The sequence below is a fragment of the Lipophrys pholis genome (genome assembly GCF_963383615.2).
Source record: "Lipophrys pholis genome assembly, chromosome: 16".
NCBI lineage: Eukaryota > Metazoa > Chordata > Actinopteri > Blenniiformes > Blenniidae > Lipophrys > Lipophrys pholis.
Window position 1 is genome coordinate 20,095,901 of NC_137634.1, and position 17,670 is coordinate 20,113,570.

The 17,670-nt window shown below is 39.3% G+C and overlaps 2 protein-coding genes across 6 annotated transcripts; both read left to right on the forward strand.

Moving 5' to 3' along the window:
- Positions 1-1,680: 1,680 nt before the first annotated feature.
- LOC308121779 (cytokine receptor common subunit gamma-like) lies at positions 1,681-6,127 on the forward strand. Its single transcript, XM_080483248.1, has 8 exons — positions 1,681-1,931; positions 2,276-2,366; positions 2,535-2,686; positions 3,122-3,255; positions 3,350-3,512; positions 4,359-4,464; positions 4,778-4,829; positions 5,391-6,127. Exons 1-8 carry the CDS (start codon positions 1,868-1,870, stop codon positions 5,649-5,651), a joined length of 1,023 nt encoding a protein of 340 aa, XP_080339374.1. The 5' UTR covers positions 1,681-1,867; the 3' UTR covers positions 5,652-6,127.
- Positions 6,128-7,579: 1,452 nt separating this feature from the next.
- Positions 7,580-13,210, forward strand: LOC308121958 (sorting nexin-12). Of its 5 annotated transcripts, none has more exons than XM_080483513.1 (5): positions 7,580-7,958; positions 9,211-9,306; positions 9,572-9,696; positions 10,093-10,196; positions 12,384-13,210. In XM_080483513.1, exons 1-4 carry the CDS (start codon positions 7,794-7,796, stop codon positions 10,193-10,195), a joined length of 489 nt encoding a protein of 162 aa, XP_080339639.1. In that variant the 5' UTR covers positions 7,580-7,793; the 3' UTR covers position 10,196; positions 12,384-13,210. The 5 variants fall into 5 exon arrangements, with proteins under 5 accessions (XP_080339639.1, XP_080339637.1, XP_080339636.1 ...); XM_080483511.1 differs by having other exon boundaries at positions 7,581-7,958; positions 11,843-13,210; XM_080483510.1 differs by having other exon boundaries at positions 7,591-7,958; positions 11,392-13,210.
- Positions 13,211-17,670: the final 4,460 nt, after the last annotated feature.

The window sequence follows — 17,670 nt, forward strand, 5'->3', positions numbered from 1 at the left end:
ACGAACTAAAAGCTGCTTCACCGTGTTTGCTTCCGAGACTGGAAACACAGTAAACCTCTTCCTGGGGACCTCAGGGGGTCTGTGCATTTAATATTCTGCAAGTAAAACTGAAACGAATTTCGGCCCAAGAACATTCAAATTTTTATAGACAAGAAGTCAGATTTTGAACTCAATCCTTTGACACACAGGCAGTCAGTGCAGAGACTGGAGCTCAGGTGTAATGTGCTCCATCCTCTTTGTGGTGAGGACTCAGGAGGAGCTGCAGCTGTCAAAAGAAAGCAGAAATCCTTTCATTCTTGTAATATTGTCTATACGCTTTATGTACCATCTTGCATCAGACCCAAAAGCTTATTATTATTAAGATGTTTGTACATTTGTTGTTATAGCGTGCCGGTTTTCAAAAGAAATAATAAATTATTCTCACAGGTGTATTGTATGACCTGATTTTCAAGCATTGGACAATCTCCTCTTTTTTTTCTTCTCTTTTTTTTTAAAGATGATGAGTAATTGTCTGCGTGGTTCCATAGAAACACACAATTCGGCGAAGAGTGTCATTAGTTCTTTGGAAACAGGAAGATTTAGAGATGATTTCACTTCGTTGAAAATGACCGCTGCCACAAAGATGAAAGGTCACGTTAAACCTTTGTCTCATCTGAGAGTTCAGTAGTTCTGTTTGATTATAGCATGGTGATACATTCTGTAATTAAATTGGAAAGCGTGATTTGTTTTTGTTTGTTTGTGTTCTGAAAATAATCAAAATTCGGACTTGTGTACAATTAGTCTGGCAAATCAAACAAGCAACTTTGAATTATATCTTTCAAATATTAGTACACACGTTAAATCAACCAAACAGAGGGTTGTAATATAAACTTTTTCTCTTTATTCAAAAATTATACTTCCAATCTTGTGGCCAATTGTTGAAAAAGTAAATGCAACAATAAGTTTGTAAGAATTTGATGAAGCTTTCTATCATCAAGGTCGTTGATATGCCATTAAATACTGAAAGGGACGTTTTACAGTTTTATATATAGCTATATGTTTTATGTTGTAATATAGATATAAATGTCACTGCAGATCAAAAGTCCCTCCTCAGACGAAGATGTACAGCCTGTCAATGTTTATTTTTTGAAATGGTTTCCTCTCACAGGAAACAAAACTCATTTTGAGGCTTTTTTTTTTCTTTTCATGAATAGAAAGCGACACTCAGCAGATCTCTCAAAAACACAGTATAACAGCAGCTACTAACTCTTCTCAAAAGTTTTAGTGCCACTAATGTACTGAGTTCAAATTTCTGTCAATATTGTTCATTATTCACTTTCTGTTCAACAGAAATCACAGATATTCTACGGCACATTTTTAACATTACTGAGAAATAACTACGTACAAAAGCCCAGTTTGATTCGACCCCAACTACACAGTAGACAGTGAGAGGAATTCAACTACAAATAACTTATTAGTCATATTTAGTAGACTCAGTGACCGACTGTGTTATTGGAGTGGAAATTAAGTTTTGGGACATGCATGTGTTGAATTTCATCAGCCTCACAGGATGAGGCCGGTCTGTCGTCTTATTATCTTTTTGGGTGAAGCTCAACATGTTCAGTTTCCTCTGACAGGAAGCAATCGTCATCATGATCGCCGAGACGACCACACGCAGCACACACCGTCCTCCCCTGGCCTGCGACTTATTAGAACTCAACATGAAGGTTCGCCATTCTTCTGCCTCCTCACAGGTGGTTCAGCCAATCAGGTCTTCGTAAAGGCGCAGCTCATTTGCATATGAACCAGCTCAGGAAGAAATACGGAGCGCAGTCGTAACGAAGAAGCAGAGGCGCGGATAATAATATCAACCTTTCCGAGCGCCGCGATGACAACAAGACTATTTCTACTCTTCGGTCTGTTTGGATATGCGCTTGGCAGCAAATTACCCGGTAACAGTGTTTATTCTTAACTCTTTTTAAATATAACTTGTGATTTTCAGACAACACTCCATATAGTGATTTATAGTTAGTCTTCTTGAAATCAAACCAAAATCAGGAATTTATTGAGTACTACTGTATTAAAAATGTATAACATCATATGTAATATAGACAATCAGTTTTATAAATTTGGCATCACGAGTTGCACTGAAACCTTCTCTTCCTCGTGTTATGCGCGTTTTTTGTGAATTCCCCTTCGTGACCACTTCCGTGTTTTTGCATCTTTGTGCACTTTTTTTTTAATTACCCTCACAAAACTGATGACCGTGATCCAAACTGTGCGGTGTTTTTGACAGATGTGGACTGTAAGGTCATACACCTGAAATATGTTTCCTGCGTCTGGAGTCAAGAGGGCACCTCAGAGGTCAACTACACTTTAATCAGCCGGTCAGTATTTGATGTGGTCCATCTCAAATATTGAAGCGTCTTTATAGTAGATTACAAACGTAAACCTATTGTATTTAATACTAGTTTCAGCGATGAATTCGTCCAAGCCATTTTGTACTTGCACACTTTGTTTTGCGCAGAAGATGCTTTAAAGTTGATTCCACACAGGTTCAGCAATGAGAACAGAAAACATGTGTGCACCAACGTGAAGACTGAATGTATCCGGCCGTACGTCGAAACACAGAGATTCAACTCATTTAACACCACGCTGGTGCAAGGAAACCACAGTGTTACAAAGAAACATCATCTCAAAGCCAAAGGTATGCATTTTCTATTTAAGGTCAAACATTGCAAAGACCTCCAGTATAGAAAATGAGAAGCTATCAAGGTAAACTGGGATCAACTATTTATTTTCTCTGATCTCTGTTAATCGTGCTGGAATAATTAAACATCCAGTATTTGTTACAACCAACGGGATAAAAGACCTAAACACTGTAATAATGTTCAACTCGGACGAAAAGCACACATTTATCTTAAACAAAACAAAAAAATAACTATTAAATAAATGTCAATATTCTAACATGAGAATCCAGCCAACATGAGATAATGTGTGGAAGTATTGGTATCACCCTGCATGTCCCACTGTGACATTTCCTTGTCAGGAAGGAAAAGTGCCGTTTTATTCTGACATTGGAACACAAATATTATCATGCATGTCTGCTTTCTTCACACATTTTCCGTTGTGTTGCTTCCAGTCTTGTTAAATCCACCAGCCAATCTGACGGTCCAGTATGGCGAGGACAAGAGCTTGTGGTTTTATTGGAACCAAACTCTCACCGGTTGTGTGGAGAGTGAAGTTCGCTACAGGACAAACAATAAAAGTTGGAGGGTAAAGGCAACTTGAATCGGAACGATTTGTTGTACCGTCCTTTCAATTCTTTTAACCATTTGATAAAAAATCTTTTTTGTTTTGTTTTGTTTAGTCCTACCTTCTTGTAGTAGGCAGGCAAAGCTACTGCATCAACTTGGCCCTGCACACTCACCACGAGCTGCAGGTACGGAGTAAAATGGAGAAAACTTGTGGAGAGTCGGAATTCTGGAGTGACTGGAGTGAACCGGTGGAATGGGGATCTAACAACAGCACGGGTAAGAGTGAATGTTGGCTGCAGTGTAAAACTTTTTCTTTTTTTTTCAGGTTCGAGGTTTTGCTATCATGAATTTGCAACCTGAAACACAATTCTTACTAAACCATGAAGTATCAACATTTTGTTATATGACAAAATGTCAATTTTTTTCACCATTTCAATTTTTTTCCTTTATAAGACACACTTGTATTTTAAAACCAGCGTCCTAAACATTTGTTGTTTGTCACATATAGTCATAAATATGACTCAAAACCTCAAATCATTATATTTCAAAACTGATTGCCCCAACACTAAAACTTTAAATCTTCTTTGTCATAATCAGAGTAATAACTCATTAATAATTGGGTCCAAGAGGTTCACAGCCTCGGTGTAGTTTTTGATGCTGATCTTTGATTCAATCGTCAGGTTGTAGAGAGGAAGTCTGTTTCTTTTATAAAATTTAATCTCAGAGTTCGCTTCTCTCATGTAGTTTAAGGTATTCTCTGTAGTTGTTTTAAGAAGGTTTTTTTGTGTTTGTGTACAACACTTTGACTCACTGTGGTTGTTTTCAAATGGTGTAAAAATGAATACTGATTTGATTGGTTAGGCTTTAATTGATTTTCACGTTTTTAATCAGTTTTAAAGTAACTTGTTTTTTCGTTGTGGTGTTCATTGGAAAGGATTTTGTACCCAAAAAAGTCCTATCTAAAGAAAGTTGGCATTATTACGTCGCAAGAGATGCCAAAAACTGTATCACCAAGCTTCGTATTAAGTAGTCAAAAGTGTCTCAAGCAATGCAGCCAATCTGTCCTGTCACAAGTCATTGAAGTGATCGGTCGCTGATGTCACGACTGTCTCTTCCTGCCAGATCCTCATCCTCAACCTGGTTCAGGGTTTGTGTGGACACCATTGCTGTCTGCGCTGTGCGCCGTCACCCTCATCATACTGGTCATCATGTTACTGCACCATGAAAGGTGGGTCGGTTCTTATCTGATGGGATAAGAGTAGTTTTGGTTGTTCTTTTGTGTTCACTTTCAGTTTGTTAATTCACACTGTTTTTGAATGTCAGTATAAACACACTGGTGATTTTTCATCTTTGACTTACTCGAGGTTGTCAGTGTCATCCATCTGGATCCTTCTCTTGTGAACACATAACACTTCCGACGTGTATATGCCTAAACCTCACGAAATTACTATGCCAAGGAGCGACGACGGACAAACGTTAACCCAGATAAGCCGTTGTTGCTCTGATCTTTGGGAGTGAACATGTTCCTCCCTCCCTCACAGGCTCCGGGTCATCCCTGTGGTTCCCAAGCCGGCACTGATCTTTCACGAAGAGGTTAGTGGGATCCACTCAGAAGACTTACAATAGACTGATCATACACTAATAATAATTTGTTGGTTTGATGAAACCGTTTCAAAGTTTAGAGATTAGGGGACGAAGTGAAGGCCGGTGCCTCTTTTCATTGTGATCCAGCCGGAAATGAATCGCTTATTTTATTCAGGAAAAAACACACATGGTGGAATTCATGAAGATAAATTTACCTTTTACTGAAAAAAAAAAATCAATCTTCTATATCTCGACATCAAACAGGGCAATCGTAGAGAAACAGTCACACACACTCACATTCTCACCCACAAGTAATTTAGAAACACCAATTAGCCTCGGATGCATATTTGGTGTGTGTGAGGAAATCGGGGTACACACACACACACACACACACGGAGTAAATGCAAACTTTACACAGAAAGACACACCAATGAGTAGTAAAATGGGTACAAATATAGAAACCGTCATCCTTGAGTAACATATTTTCAAAAAGATTCAATGCAATTTGCTACGGATTTCGAGAAGCAATGAAGGAATCAAGTCATGCTTTCTTCCCCTTTTCTTTCAAAGGACTGGCTTCAATTCTCCAAAGGCCTGAAAGAGAGTTTGAAAAATAACTACAACGAGCGTGCCTGCCCGGTCCGTGAGTACTGCCCTGTGTCCCAGTCTGACAGCGAGAGCTCCAGCAGCTCCACGTCCTCGCTCACCACCGACCAAACCCACTGCTCCGTCTCCTTCCCCGTGAATGAACCGGAGGGTCTGTCCGAGCCCGTCTCCTCCTCTGCTTCCACCGTGTCCTGCAAGGAGAAGGAGCTGCAGGAATCAGTTTAGGAAGCAGTTTCATGCTTGGGTTCGTTAAAACTGTAACGATCCAGACTTTGTTAGGCCGACATTTCTGCTTTGGATGGCACAGACGGGAATTTAGTGATTGTAAATCTCTAGGTTACTGGGATCAGGTTTTATTTTGAAGAAACCTTTTAAAAGTATTTTATAAAGCTGCTGAAAATGATACTCTGTGCTTGGAAAATCTGTTTTGATCACGCACCTCCCCGTTTCCTTCACGCCCTCAAACCGACCGGCAAAACATGATAAAGTAACTGAATTCAGGAAGCAGCACAGAACGCCATACCAGATTACTGCTGATTACAAAGGGATGTAAACGAACAAAATAGAGAAGGAAAGGGTTACAACTCAAATACCAACAGAGGCCAAAGGACCACGAAATGATCAGAGATACCACCGAGTTACCCAAACATGTTTAAAAGAAAAAAGGATGAACTCAAAGTAGGGGATTGGCAGTTGCCTGTCATGTAAACTGTATTTTATTTACATTCACCAACATGGAAACCTCGTGCTAATTTGCAAAAAAAAAAAAAGCTTTTGAAACATTAATAAAAAAAACTTTTGGGCTGTCCGATCTCCAGAAAAGACACCAACACTGTCAGCAGTTTGATGTTTTGTACAAGCCTCGGAAATCTACCTTAAATTAACTGTTGACAAATCATATATATTTGTATTGCTGTTTTTTGTTTTTTTTTCATTCATAGGCAAAAATATCCACTCATCTCTTTTGAGGTTGAAATTGCTGCTTAATTGTGTAAATGTTTTTTAACTAAGAAAGCTAAACATATAGCGACAGTTTTCTGTAAGTCTCGGATTAAAATATACATTTATTTTATATATCTTGCTTTGAGTCTATTTTATCTTGTGTTTTGTGTATGATCATGGAACTACATATATTGAATTGATAATAAAGATTGAAAAGGGGTCATGTGATGTTTTGATTGTTGTTGACAATGTTGTCTGACTTTGGAAATTGTTAAATGGGGTGAGACTTTCTGAAATAGTGAAGCTGAATCCTTAAGTCATCTATTTTTTTTTATAGCTTATATTCAACCACCTTATGGGCTAAAATTAAAAACAGTATGATGTTTAAGATTGAAAACAATTTTAGAATTTATTGAAAAAGTGTAATCATAAACTGTTAAGTTCTCTACTGTATTTGAAGAACACATTAATATAACAAAAAGCATTTAACCGGTCAAAATGTTGAAAGAACAACAACCCTTGCTCCCCATGTATTTCTATATGCTGTTATGCTAATATGCTGTTTATTCTCAAAACATGTATCCCATTTATTTTTGTATTTAGTATGGAATATCTTTTAACGTTTTAAAAAATAAATAAAAGACAATGAAACAATATGCTAGGACTAATAATATGAGAATAGAAAAAAATGTCATTAAATACAATAATAGTACGATAATCAATCAGCACAACAATCACAACAACCATAATAATAATAGCAATAATAATATTAATAAATCATATGTGATAATTCAGCGATAATAATAATTGTGTATATTTTGCTATTCGAAAATAAATAGGGAGAAGCAACTTGCTTACCCAGCCCTACCCCAGTGCTATCCTAATTATCCATCTTAATTAAAACTTTACAACAATTACCATCATAGAAGTTAATACTTTCGAAATTGTGTCATTATTGTGAGCTGTTAAAACCGTTATGTTGTGTTATGTTATTACATTGTTTCTTCTTTCAGGCGCGGGTTCGAGTCCCAGTTGCGACATAAACACATTCTTTTATTTATTTTTCATTTTTTTGGGGGGGGGATCAATTCAATTGTACAACAGAGAGCTTTATTTCATAGAGCTAAAAAGCTCCATCTGTTGGTGTTGGGGAACATGAATCCAGTTATCTCGGTGTCCGTTAGAGGGAGCGCGGAGTGTCCCGCAACGTCCGCACGGAACTGAGTCAACGCATTCTCCGGATTGTGGAAGGGAAGGGCGCAGGGCGGCGGGCCCCCGCAACCAGAGAGCGACTCCCGTCAGAGACTTCCCCAGCTCGCACCGACCGGCTGTCGCGACCGATTAATGCCTTCGGAGGAGAGTTAGGACTTCGCGGTGTGTCCAGTTGGTTTGACGCGGATTCAGAGCAGCATACAAGCCGACAAGATGTCAGATTCTGTGGTGGCCGACACTCGCCGGTTGCTCTCCAGGCCCCAGGACCTGAACGACGCTTACGGGCCCCCCAGTAATTTTCTGGAAATAGACGTTTACGACCCACAGATCACCGGAGTCGGACGGAACCGGTACACAACTTACGAAGTTCGCATGAGGGTAGGTGTCGAGCCGCGGCCATGAAAACAACCATAGCTGCGGCGTTAGCTGCTATTTGTAGCCACTTAGCTTGTGTTCGCACGGGACGCGGCGCTTGACGTCAGCCGCACGGAGTGACTCACGATGGAATGCAAGAACAACTCGAGCACCGGGGATTGGCTGCGGCCTGTTAGGACGGCTGTCTCGAAGAAGTTTCATAATGAAAACATAATGTTTGAAGATCGTTTAAGCTAAAGGCTAACACGTTTATGCCAACCCTACCCGAATGAAACATAACTGTGGGAAGAAATGAAGTGAATGTCCCTGACGAATTTAACTATAAGTGTAATTACACCCTCATTTAGCAGCAGTGAGAAGTCCGATGGTATAGCTGTTAAACGTGCTACATTTGTTTCAAGGATTATCTCTTTAGAATTCATAAAATGTATGATTGAAAGATGACAAATGAGAGCAGCTACAACAGTGTAACTTCCTCCTATTGCAGGCAAAGAAAACCTCTTAGCACAGCTAATTTCACAGATCGTGTGTTTCAGGAAGCTCAATCTGACACAATACTACCAGTAAGTGGGATTTACGAGGTCTGCTTTGCCTCAGAAAGCCTAATTTATTTGGTGGTGCAGCTATCTATCTCCTGGGAGACCTTTCCAACCATAACACCAGCACGTGACACGAGCTGCTCATTACACGTCGTTATTGTGCATCTGTAAACAGACCCAAACAATAAACATGACTTCTCAGTGGAAATCATTAGCTTTCACCCCTTGTCTCTACACGATCTACACTAGTTAATCCATAGAAGACACTGGGAAGTCTATTAGCTGATTTGAATCCAGAATCACCATTAACTTGATGAGCATAGACGGTCCTGGTGTTTATTTCACTTCACTGATATAATTTCTCATCAGTTAAACTTTCATAACTGTGTGGTGATTAAAAATGATTTAAATCACCAATACAGTAAAAAATTCAACAGATTTACATCTCTATTATCAGGACTTGGTGTGTACATTGTGATTAAGTTGTCAAATTATATAAGAATGATAAAAGCACGCAGCATGAACATGACAATTTGTTTTAAGTTGTGCTTGTTTATCTCTCTATTTTCTAAAGAATGAAATGTTCCATTATGGTTATTGATATAAATGTAAAGGTGAGCATGATGCCAGTTCAGTTCTTTATCCATGTGATTGAAAAAAATGGAATGCCTTTTTTGTATGATTTGTATTTAATGTTTGATTTCCTCTTTATATAGACGAACCTTCCTATTTTCAAACTGAAGGACTCCTGTGTGAGAAGAAGATACAGTGACTTTGAGTGGTTAAAGAATGAGCTGGAAAGAGACAGCAAGGTGAGTGACTGATAATTCCAACATGAAAAAGTGCTGGTAATGATCTGATGAGTGTTAATATCAGTGTTATATGAGGAAAGATATGCACCCATCAAATTGATGAGGTAAAGGGGTGTCATCGGAGGAAATGTGTTGGATTTGATGGGAATGTCTGTGAATTTAGATGTGCTACTGAATGTGTTTGCAGTTTTGACTGGATAGCACAGTGAGTGTGGATCATTTTGTGTGTGTGTGTGTTGTTTGTGTTTTGTGCCACCTCCAACAGATTGTAGTACCGCCTCTGCCGGGCAAAGCCCTGAAGAGACAGTTGCCATTTCGTGCAGATGACGGCCTCTTCGACGAGGCTTTCATTGAGCAGCGGCGATCGGGCTTGGAGCAGTTCATCAACAGGTCAGCCACTGCTGCATCGTTACGTCAACATGCTAAATATCATCTTTTCAGTCGGTGGTAAACATTCTTGACACGTTTAGAGGTGGTAATGTGGAAGGTGTGAATTTGGAGTTAAAAAATAACAAATAAACAAGCGTTGTTTTCTGTTGTTTTGTATTGGAGCTCAGTGATTGAATCAGGTAAAGCTTATGTACATGTGTTCTGATTCATCAGGTATGTGCCCATGTTCTGTCACATTTTTCTCTTGTACAATCTTGCTCGCGTATTCATTAAAGTTTTGTATAATCCTTACAACGTGTTTGATGAAGGCGCATGAATTCTTCCTCCGCTGCGTTTCATCAACATTCAAAACGGTGTCAAAAGAAGGGAGAGTGAACTTTGTGCTGTGTTCTGTAGAATTGCAGGTCACCCCCTGGCCCAGAACGAGCGCTGTCTTCACATGTTTCTGCAGGAGGAAAGCATTGACCGCAACTACATTCCTGGAAAAGTACGACACTAGGGTTACTGAGGGCAGTGGGCAGGTTGGGGGTAAACTGTAGGGATGCAGAGCGGATCGGACTGTTTCTTGCCTTTCTCTTCCCTCACAACCTCTCTTAATCTCTAAGCTTTTATGGCCTGTCTGCCTCTCTTTCTCTCACTCCGAGGTCCGATTCACTCTTATCCTGGAGTGGGGATTATGTTCTTCTGCGTTACTTAAGGACATGTTGACGACGTTTCAGTCTGTGACTCATGTCTCCCCTGTGTGTTTGTTTTATAAATGTACAATAAGAAAGGCACGACTCAGTCAGTAGCTGCCATTGGATTGTGACCATTTGGCTATAATCACAAATTTTCAGCGATGGAAATGTTGCCAGTCTCTCCCCTATTGAGTGTGATATATTCATGATTGTACTATAATGTGAATAAAGTAGAATAGTGTCTAAATGTATGTGCTGGTGCTAAATATGCATACAGATTGTAACTGAAAGTTCTGACCCTGTTTTGTTCTCTTTTTGTTTTGTTTTGTTTTTTAGGTATGAATGACGTAAGTTTGCTTTATTTTATACTTAAGAGCTTTCAGCGACTTAAGGTGGTTGCATGGGCACGGCAAAGACCAAAGGCGATAGTTCACAACTGTTTTACCTCAGTAAAACAGGTATAATGTTATTGATTATATCACATGTTACTGATATTTGAGATCTGACCACACGGCCCTTGGTTGTTAAATTAAGAACAGCCAGTGCTTATTAAAAAAAGCAACAAAAAAAAACAAAACACTTGGTGTCTCAAACGTTCTGTAAGCCAGGTTTGATTTGACCTTCTGACATTTCGATACAATTTCTGTAAATAACTGGTAAAGTCCACGAAATTTCTCAGTTTACAATCTTAAACTGGCTTGCAGAAAGGTTCTCTTGCTTCAATCAAGTCGAGAGTCATACCACCACTTGTGTTTTGAGTTCTGTGAACTATTGTTGAGAGGGGAATAAGTACCGTACATCACCCATGACTCCGGCTGGTTCTCTTCACACTAACACCGATGCCTGATCATGATCCGCTGCACTAATCATTGGCTGCACGGCACACTTGCATGCATCCTTTGCAATACATTTGTGTTAGTCACGCTGATCAATTCTAGTTCATCATTAATGTTGCTCAGTTTGTTGATTCAGATCTTTTGTTGTTGTTTTTTTAATTCCTTTTTTTTTTTCCCCCCAGACATTTCTGTAGTGTCTGGAGAGAGAAAAGAAAAAAACTGCTGCCAATTCTGCCATCGGCTAAAAACTTGATAGATTTCACATGATTGTGTTCGAGTCTGAGTCCACTAGTTGAACATTAAATATCAACACTAACAGTTCATTGGATGAAAAAAATGATCTCTAAGGAACTAAAGTGGTTGGATTTAATGTCCATACATGTAGCGGCAAGTAGAAGACTTTCTCCCGCCACGTGCTGCGTTTGTGATCGTGCATGTCCTGAGAAGGGTGGAGAAGCATCATGGCTCCAAAAACCTGCCGCGCTGCACGAAGTCCGCTGCATTGTAACCCCTCAGCTCGAGCGCTGACTCCATGCCTTGAACACTGCATGCAGCCCTGTGTAATGTACCATGTTTAGCTCACATTGGAGCCAGCCATCACAAATTCTTTTTTCTTTTTGTTTGTATTTTCAGTCCCGAAAGTGTCGAACCTAAAGACACCTCATCCAGTTTTATATGACTTGGCCGATGCTCACACAACCTTTTTGACATGTTTCCAAACGCTAGGAGTCAGCATGTCCAGGAGCTGATCACGCTTGCATAATATGTATGGTACTTAAAGAAAATAAATGTGGAGGGTTTTGAAAGGTCATGCCGGTGCAGCTTGGTTACCTGTGTGTGTCTGTAGACTGGAGCCCCAACCCTTCCCCCTCAGAACCAAACCTGTCCTGCAGACCTATAGAAAATGTGTAGATGTACAAATCACCAATGTTTGAAAACCGATCAGACGTTGTGAAAAGAAATGGCGTACAATATGGACCCGCCCTCCTCTGCTCATCCCGTGATGTTTTCTGTGAATAATCGCGTTAGTCGGCGTCTTGTCAGCGTCTTGTCAGTTGTCTGTTTTAAAGACGATGAGCGCTGACTGAATCTATCAGTCGCTCCAACGTGATTGTACATTATTTCTCATGTGTTCTTCTCTTTGTTTTGTTTCTCTTTCTTGTTGCAAAGACAGTACTGACCGCTGCACCACCCCCCCCCCCCCCCCCCCCCCCCCCATGTTCATTTATTTCTGCATCACACCATTAGAGCTGGTGGGAATGTCAGAACTGATAAGTATCTACGGTGTGGGGAAACAAAACGAAACACTGCTAACTGCTCCTGGACAAAACACAAAAGTGATCCAATGTATAAATTGTTTGATGTTGTATCTTCATCCAGTCATTCCACAAACTATGTTTCATGATTATTTTTTCCAGTAATCATATTTCTTTTTTTTCTTTTTTTTTAGCCATCTTAGAGATTCTTTTTACAATTTGTTACATGTTTTTTGAATGTTTTAATTGATCAATTTGTTGTTGTTTTGGGGGCATTTTCCATTTTGATGGGGTTTTTTTTTTTTTTTCTTCGCTATAGCTTGCAGAGATACCATTTTGCGTGACAGCCTCCCAAAGTCAAGCAACATGTAGCAACATGAAAAACAACAGTCATCTTTCCAGTCAGATTATTATTTTCCCCTCAAGTGTTACGTTCTGGAAAACTCTGCTGTCTCAGTTGCATCTTCTAATGGGATCAAATCGGCTATCGGGCATGTTATGTTAGGCCAATAACCATATCTAAGCACTGTGACAAGAGGTTCATTATATGAACAATACTTCAGCATCTGGTTTATTGATCTATAAAAATGAGGCTTCTTTTTTCGTGCTTATTTCCTGCTGTTTAATTCTTTCTCTATATTATTGTGATGTGTATTAATACATGCTCTCATTGCAGTTCCACTATGGGTAACGAGGAACTTCCTTGTTAATTCTGTCCAACAAATAAATTTCCTGCTGCCTGCTGCGTCACGTGTCCTTTCAGTTGTGGTGGAGTGAGCGGCGAAAGCCAACAGATCCGAAACTCACCTGTCGGGTTGGGAAGGAATGAGACTGGGAGAGTCAACGGCTGCACTTGTTTCTGCGACATTGTTTAGCATTGAAGTCCAACAAAAAGAAAGAAAACCTTTCAAAAGTTTCATTCATTCTGGGAGTTGCTGGTGTGGTTGAAGAAACAAAAAAAACCGCTTAGAAAAGATAAACCTGCTAAAATGGCCTTCGTTCTTAAGGCCATAAGACTGTAATGTCTTCCTGTAAGTCGTATTTGCTGTGTTTTGGTTAATTGCATCCTTTCTTATGCTTTGTACATAATACTTAAAACTACTTATTTAATTTCTATCCTGTCTCATTTGAGATTCAACTTTCTATTTATCCTGTGTGGAGCAACTCTTAAAGGAATTTCTCTCTGGGATTGAAAAAGTGTTTCCATTCGATTCTAAAATGACATTGATGGGAGAAGGAGGAAACATGATAAAAACATTAATGAATGAGCCACAAAGAAAATGTAATGACGTTTCACCACAATAAGATGGAACTGAAACCTTATAAACTGAACATAAGATGCAGTTGTAAATATTGTTTCAAAGGTTAAATGTGTTTTGTGGCTCCAGGTAAATGTGATTTGGTAGAAAATCACAAAACAATGTCTCTTTTGTTCATAAAGGTTGCAAACCCCTGATTTAGAGTAAGCAATTAACCTGGAATGAGTGTTTTGGGGAAGTGTGGAGAGCCACACCCACACAGCAGAGCATGCAAAACAGCAGGAGGTGAAAGTACTACATACTGTGCCACCCATTCACTTTTAACTTCAAAAACTTGAATAGTGTCTATATGAGTTACCTAAAAAATTGTAGATTTTTGATTAATTATTTACTTCACACATGCTTCATTTTTATTCACATGTTAAATACAATTATACAGTTTTTCTTTAACCAACTGCACTCTGCGTAGTGTTTTGACTCATTTTTATGCATGTTTTCCAACTGCAAGCCGTTTAAATGTGTCTATTGGATGCGAGCATGTCAGGCGATGTCTGAGGGAGTGTGTGTCTTGAGAGCATCAAAGTGTGCACATTCCTTTATTCAAGCAAAATAAATTGAAAGTAAAGATGACTGAAATGTCAAAAATCTTTCTAAGTGATGCAGCTCGATGACAAAAAGTCGACACGGTTGAAAGAAATGAATTGAGAGGAAAATGCTGCAAATTAACAGCCAGAGATCTGTGAAAAATCAAGCGTGGAGCTACAAGGAACCCATTGTCATCCCGTGCTGGCATGTTCTAGAACTGTAGCTACGTGGAGGTACAGGGTGTTCAGAGCTCAGAGACGTGGCCAACCGTAAGGGAAGGATGAAATCTCACCACCATCCGACAAAACGTCAATAGTGGGTCGAGAAATACTTGAAGATGGACGTTAAAATCAAATCCCAGAACAAACGGCAGTGTTTAGAGGACACCTTGTTTAAGCAGTGGTACAGAAACAAGCCTGCATCTTTCAAGAAGAGCAGGATTTTGATGCAGGGCGATTATCCACCACATGGAGCAAAGTAGTCCAGCATGGCTTTCAAGATGACAAAAACATGACATGGCTCACTTCCTCATCTGACTTAAACCCTATTGAGAACCTGCGATTGACCGAGAACAGATAAAGAAATCGCCGGACTTCGAGGATGGAAGACTTGCAACGGTAAGTGGAAAGAAATGTGGCTGTATTGGTGGAAATGTCAGAAATTTTTATTTGTAAATTGTCTTTATTTTCAGTTTAACAAAAATCAAATGGGACGATATTTGATTTTCATTTAGTAGCCTCCTATTTCTGTGTACCAATATTTGTTCTCACTGAGATGTTCTCTTAGGAAATACAAAACATGACTTCAGGTTTGAGCTTTATTTTTGTTTTTTTTCAATATTTTACTTTAATTTTTAATTTTTTCAAGACAAGAAGGCTCACATGCACAAAATATCACTAGTCAGAAATAGACAAGTAAACAGCATAAAGGGGAGGTAGAGAAAAAAAATTGGGATCGGGAGCTCAGTCAACAGCTATTGTATCTTGGCCTTTTCAAAATGAGCAAGAAATGGATTCCAAAAGTTGGTCAAAGTGTTCATGGAGCCGTGGTGGAATCTTTCCATTTGCATCACAGATACCACGTCAGTAACCCACAGCCAGAACAAAGGAGGAATGGAAGACTTCCATTCTTTCAGTATTAGTTTCTTTGCAACAATCAGACCCAGTTCAAGTGGCTGTCACATTGTAACAGGGATACTCCTAATAGTTTGTGTGCAGCCAAAGATGATAAGTCCAGCATAAACTTTAATGGTTTTTTTTATATGCTTTAGAGTAAAAGTCAAATATTTGTGACCAGAAACCTGTCAGTGAAGGACAAGACCAAAAAGTACGAGACAAAGTACCTTCCGACACATTGCGCCTGTCACACACCGGGGAAACTGAGGGATAGATTTTGTGTAATCTGGCTTTGGAATAATGTAAGCAGTGGACAATTTTAAGTTGAATTAATTGATTTCTGCTGTTTACGGAACAAGAATGAGTCCTCGATAAACATTTAGTCCACATGGATTCAGACAGTTCGATAACCAACTCTTCTCTCCCAAGTATCCCTGAAATTCACAGTGTGGGCAATAATACAATTATCTAATAGGTGAATAGGAGTCAGGAGGGCTTTTGAAAATTTGACAAATTTCATGTTCAACTGAAAGATTTGGGAAATTTAGAATTTTTGATTGGACATAATGCCTGACCTATAAATACCGAAAGAAATGTGACTGAGGCCAATTGTATTTTTCTTTCAATTGATTGAATGATGCAAATTTACCGTCAGTGTCCAGGTCAGTAATTGACACTGAGCCCTTCTCTCTCCAGTCATGATAAGACTTGTCATGCCAAGGAGGTGTGAAACAATGGGTGAAGCATATTGGTGTTTGAATGGATGTATTTGGTAGAGTCAAAAAGCTCTTTATCTGGTTTATATTTAACAGACTGCTTTAATGTATAGCACAGGTTCTTAAGAGACTCTGGCTTTTCAAATTTGGAAAATAGCATTGCTGTTAAAGAGGAATTAGTGATAGAGTTGGCCTCCATCTTTAGGGGCAGAGGGTGCCTGATTGTCCAGAGTGCCCTGTTGCCAAAACATTAAGGCCCTAACATTGGCAGCCCAGAAATAATGTTTAAATACTGGCAGGCCAAACCCTCCCTCCACTTTAGGCCTCTGCAAGTGTATCTTTGAAATTCTGGCATTCTTGCCATTCAAAATATAGGAAAGGATAAGTCATTCCAAAAAGCCTGGTGAGTAGCTTTTGCTGAGAGGCATAAGCTCACTCTTCGACCAGTTAATGGTGTATCCTGACTTTTTTCCGAAAGATGTAGTCAGATTAAGAAGATAAGGAACCGATTCTTCAGCATTATGGAGATACAATATTACATCATCAGCATATAAACTGATAATTGTTTCTTCACCACCAACCTAAAGCCCACGTAAATGTGGATGTTCTCTTATTGTTACAGCAAGGCCACCAATTCACTTTGAACTTCAAAAGCTTCAATATTGTGTCTATATTAGTTACCTAAAAATTTAGATTAATTACTGTATTTACTTCACACATGCTTCATTTTATTCACATGTTCAATACAATTATTCACTTTTTCTTCAACCAACTGCACTCTGCGTCGTGTTTTTATGCATATTTTCCAACTGCAAGCTGTATAAATGTGAGTGTCTATTGGATCTGAGCATGTCAGGCAATGTCTGAGGGAGTGTGTGTCTTAAGGTGAGCATCAAAGTGTGCAGATTCTTTCATTCAAGCAAAATACATTTAAAATAAAGATGACTGAAATGTCAAAAATTGTACGAGAAAATCTTTCAAAGTGATGCAGCTCGATTGGAATTACAAAGATATCCAGTTGACAAAAAGTCGACATGGTTGAAAGAAATGAATTGAGAGAAAAAAGCAGCAAATTAACAGCCAGAGATCTCTGAAAAATCCAGCGTGGAGCAGATACAAAACACGACTTCAGGTTTGAGCTTTATTAACATTCGGGATTAAGCGTGAGCTCTGCAGTTGTTTGAAATGACCTTGCACACAGCATAATGGGTTCGCATTATGGCAGCACTGCCAGTGTTTCACTGAACATGACTTCTCTCTGCTGTAGCTGCTCCTCGAGAACTGGAGGGATTAACAGGAGGAGGGAAATTCTCACCACAAGTGGATTAAAGTTGTCCCAGAATAGTGATCTTGTGATGTAGCCCTTGAACTGCAAGTGATCCAGAGCAGGCAGGACAGTAATTGGTCACAACTACAGTTTCCACATGGATGTTTTGTTAAGATTAGGACCAGTAGATAATGTACACCATGACTGGCACTTAAAAAAGTCCCCTATTGGGAAAAAAAAAGAAGCCAATAAAAAGTTAAACG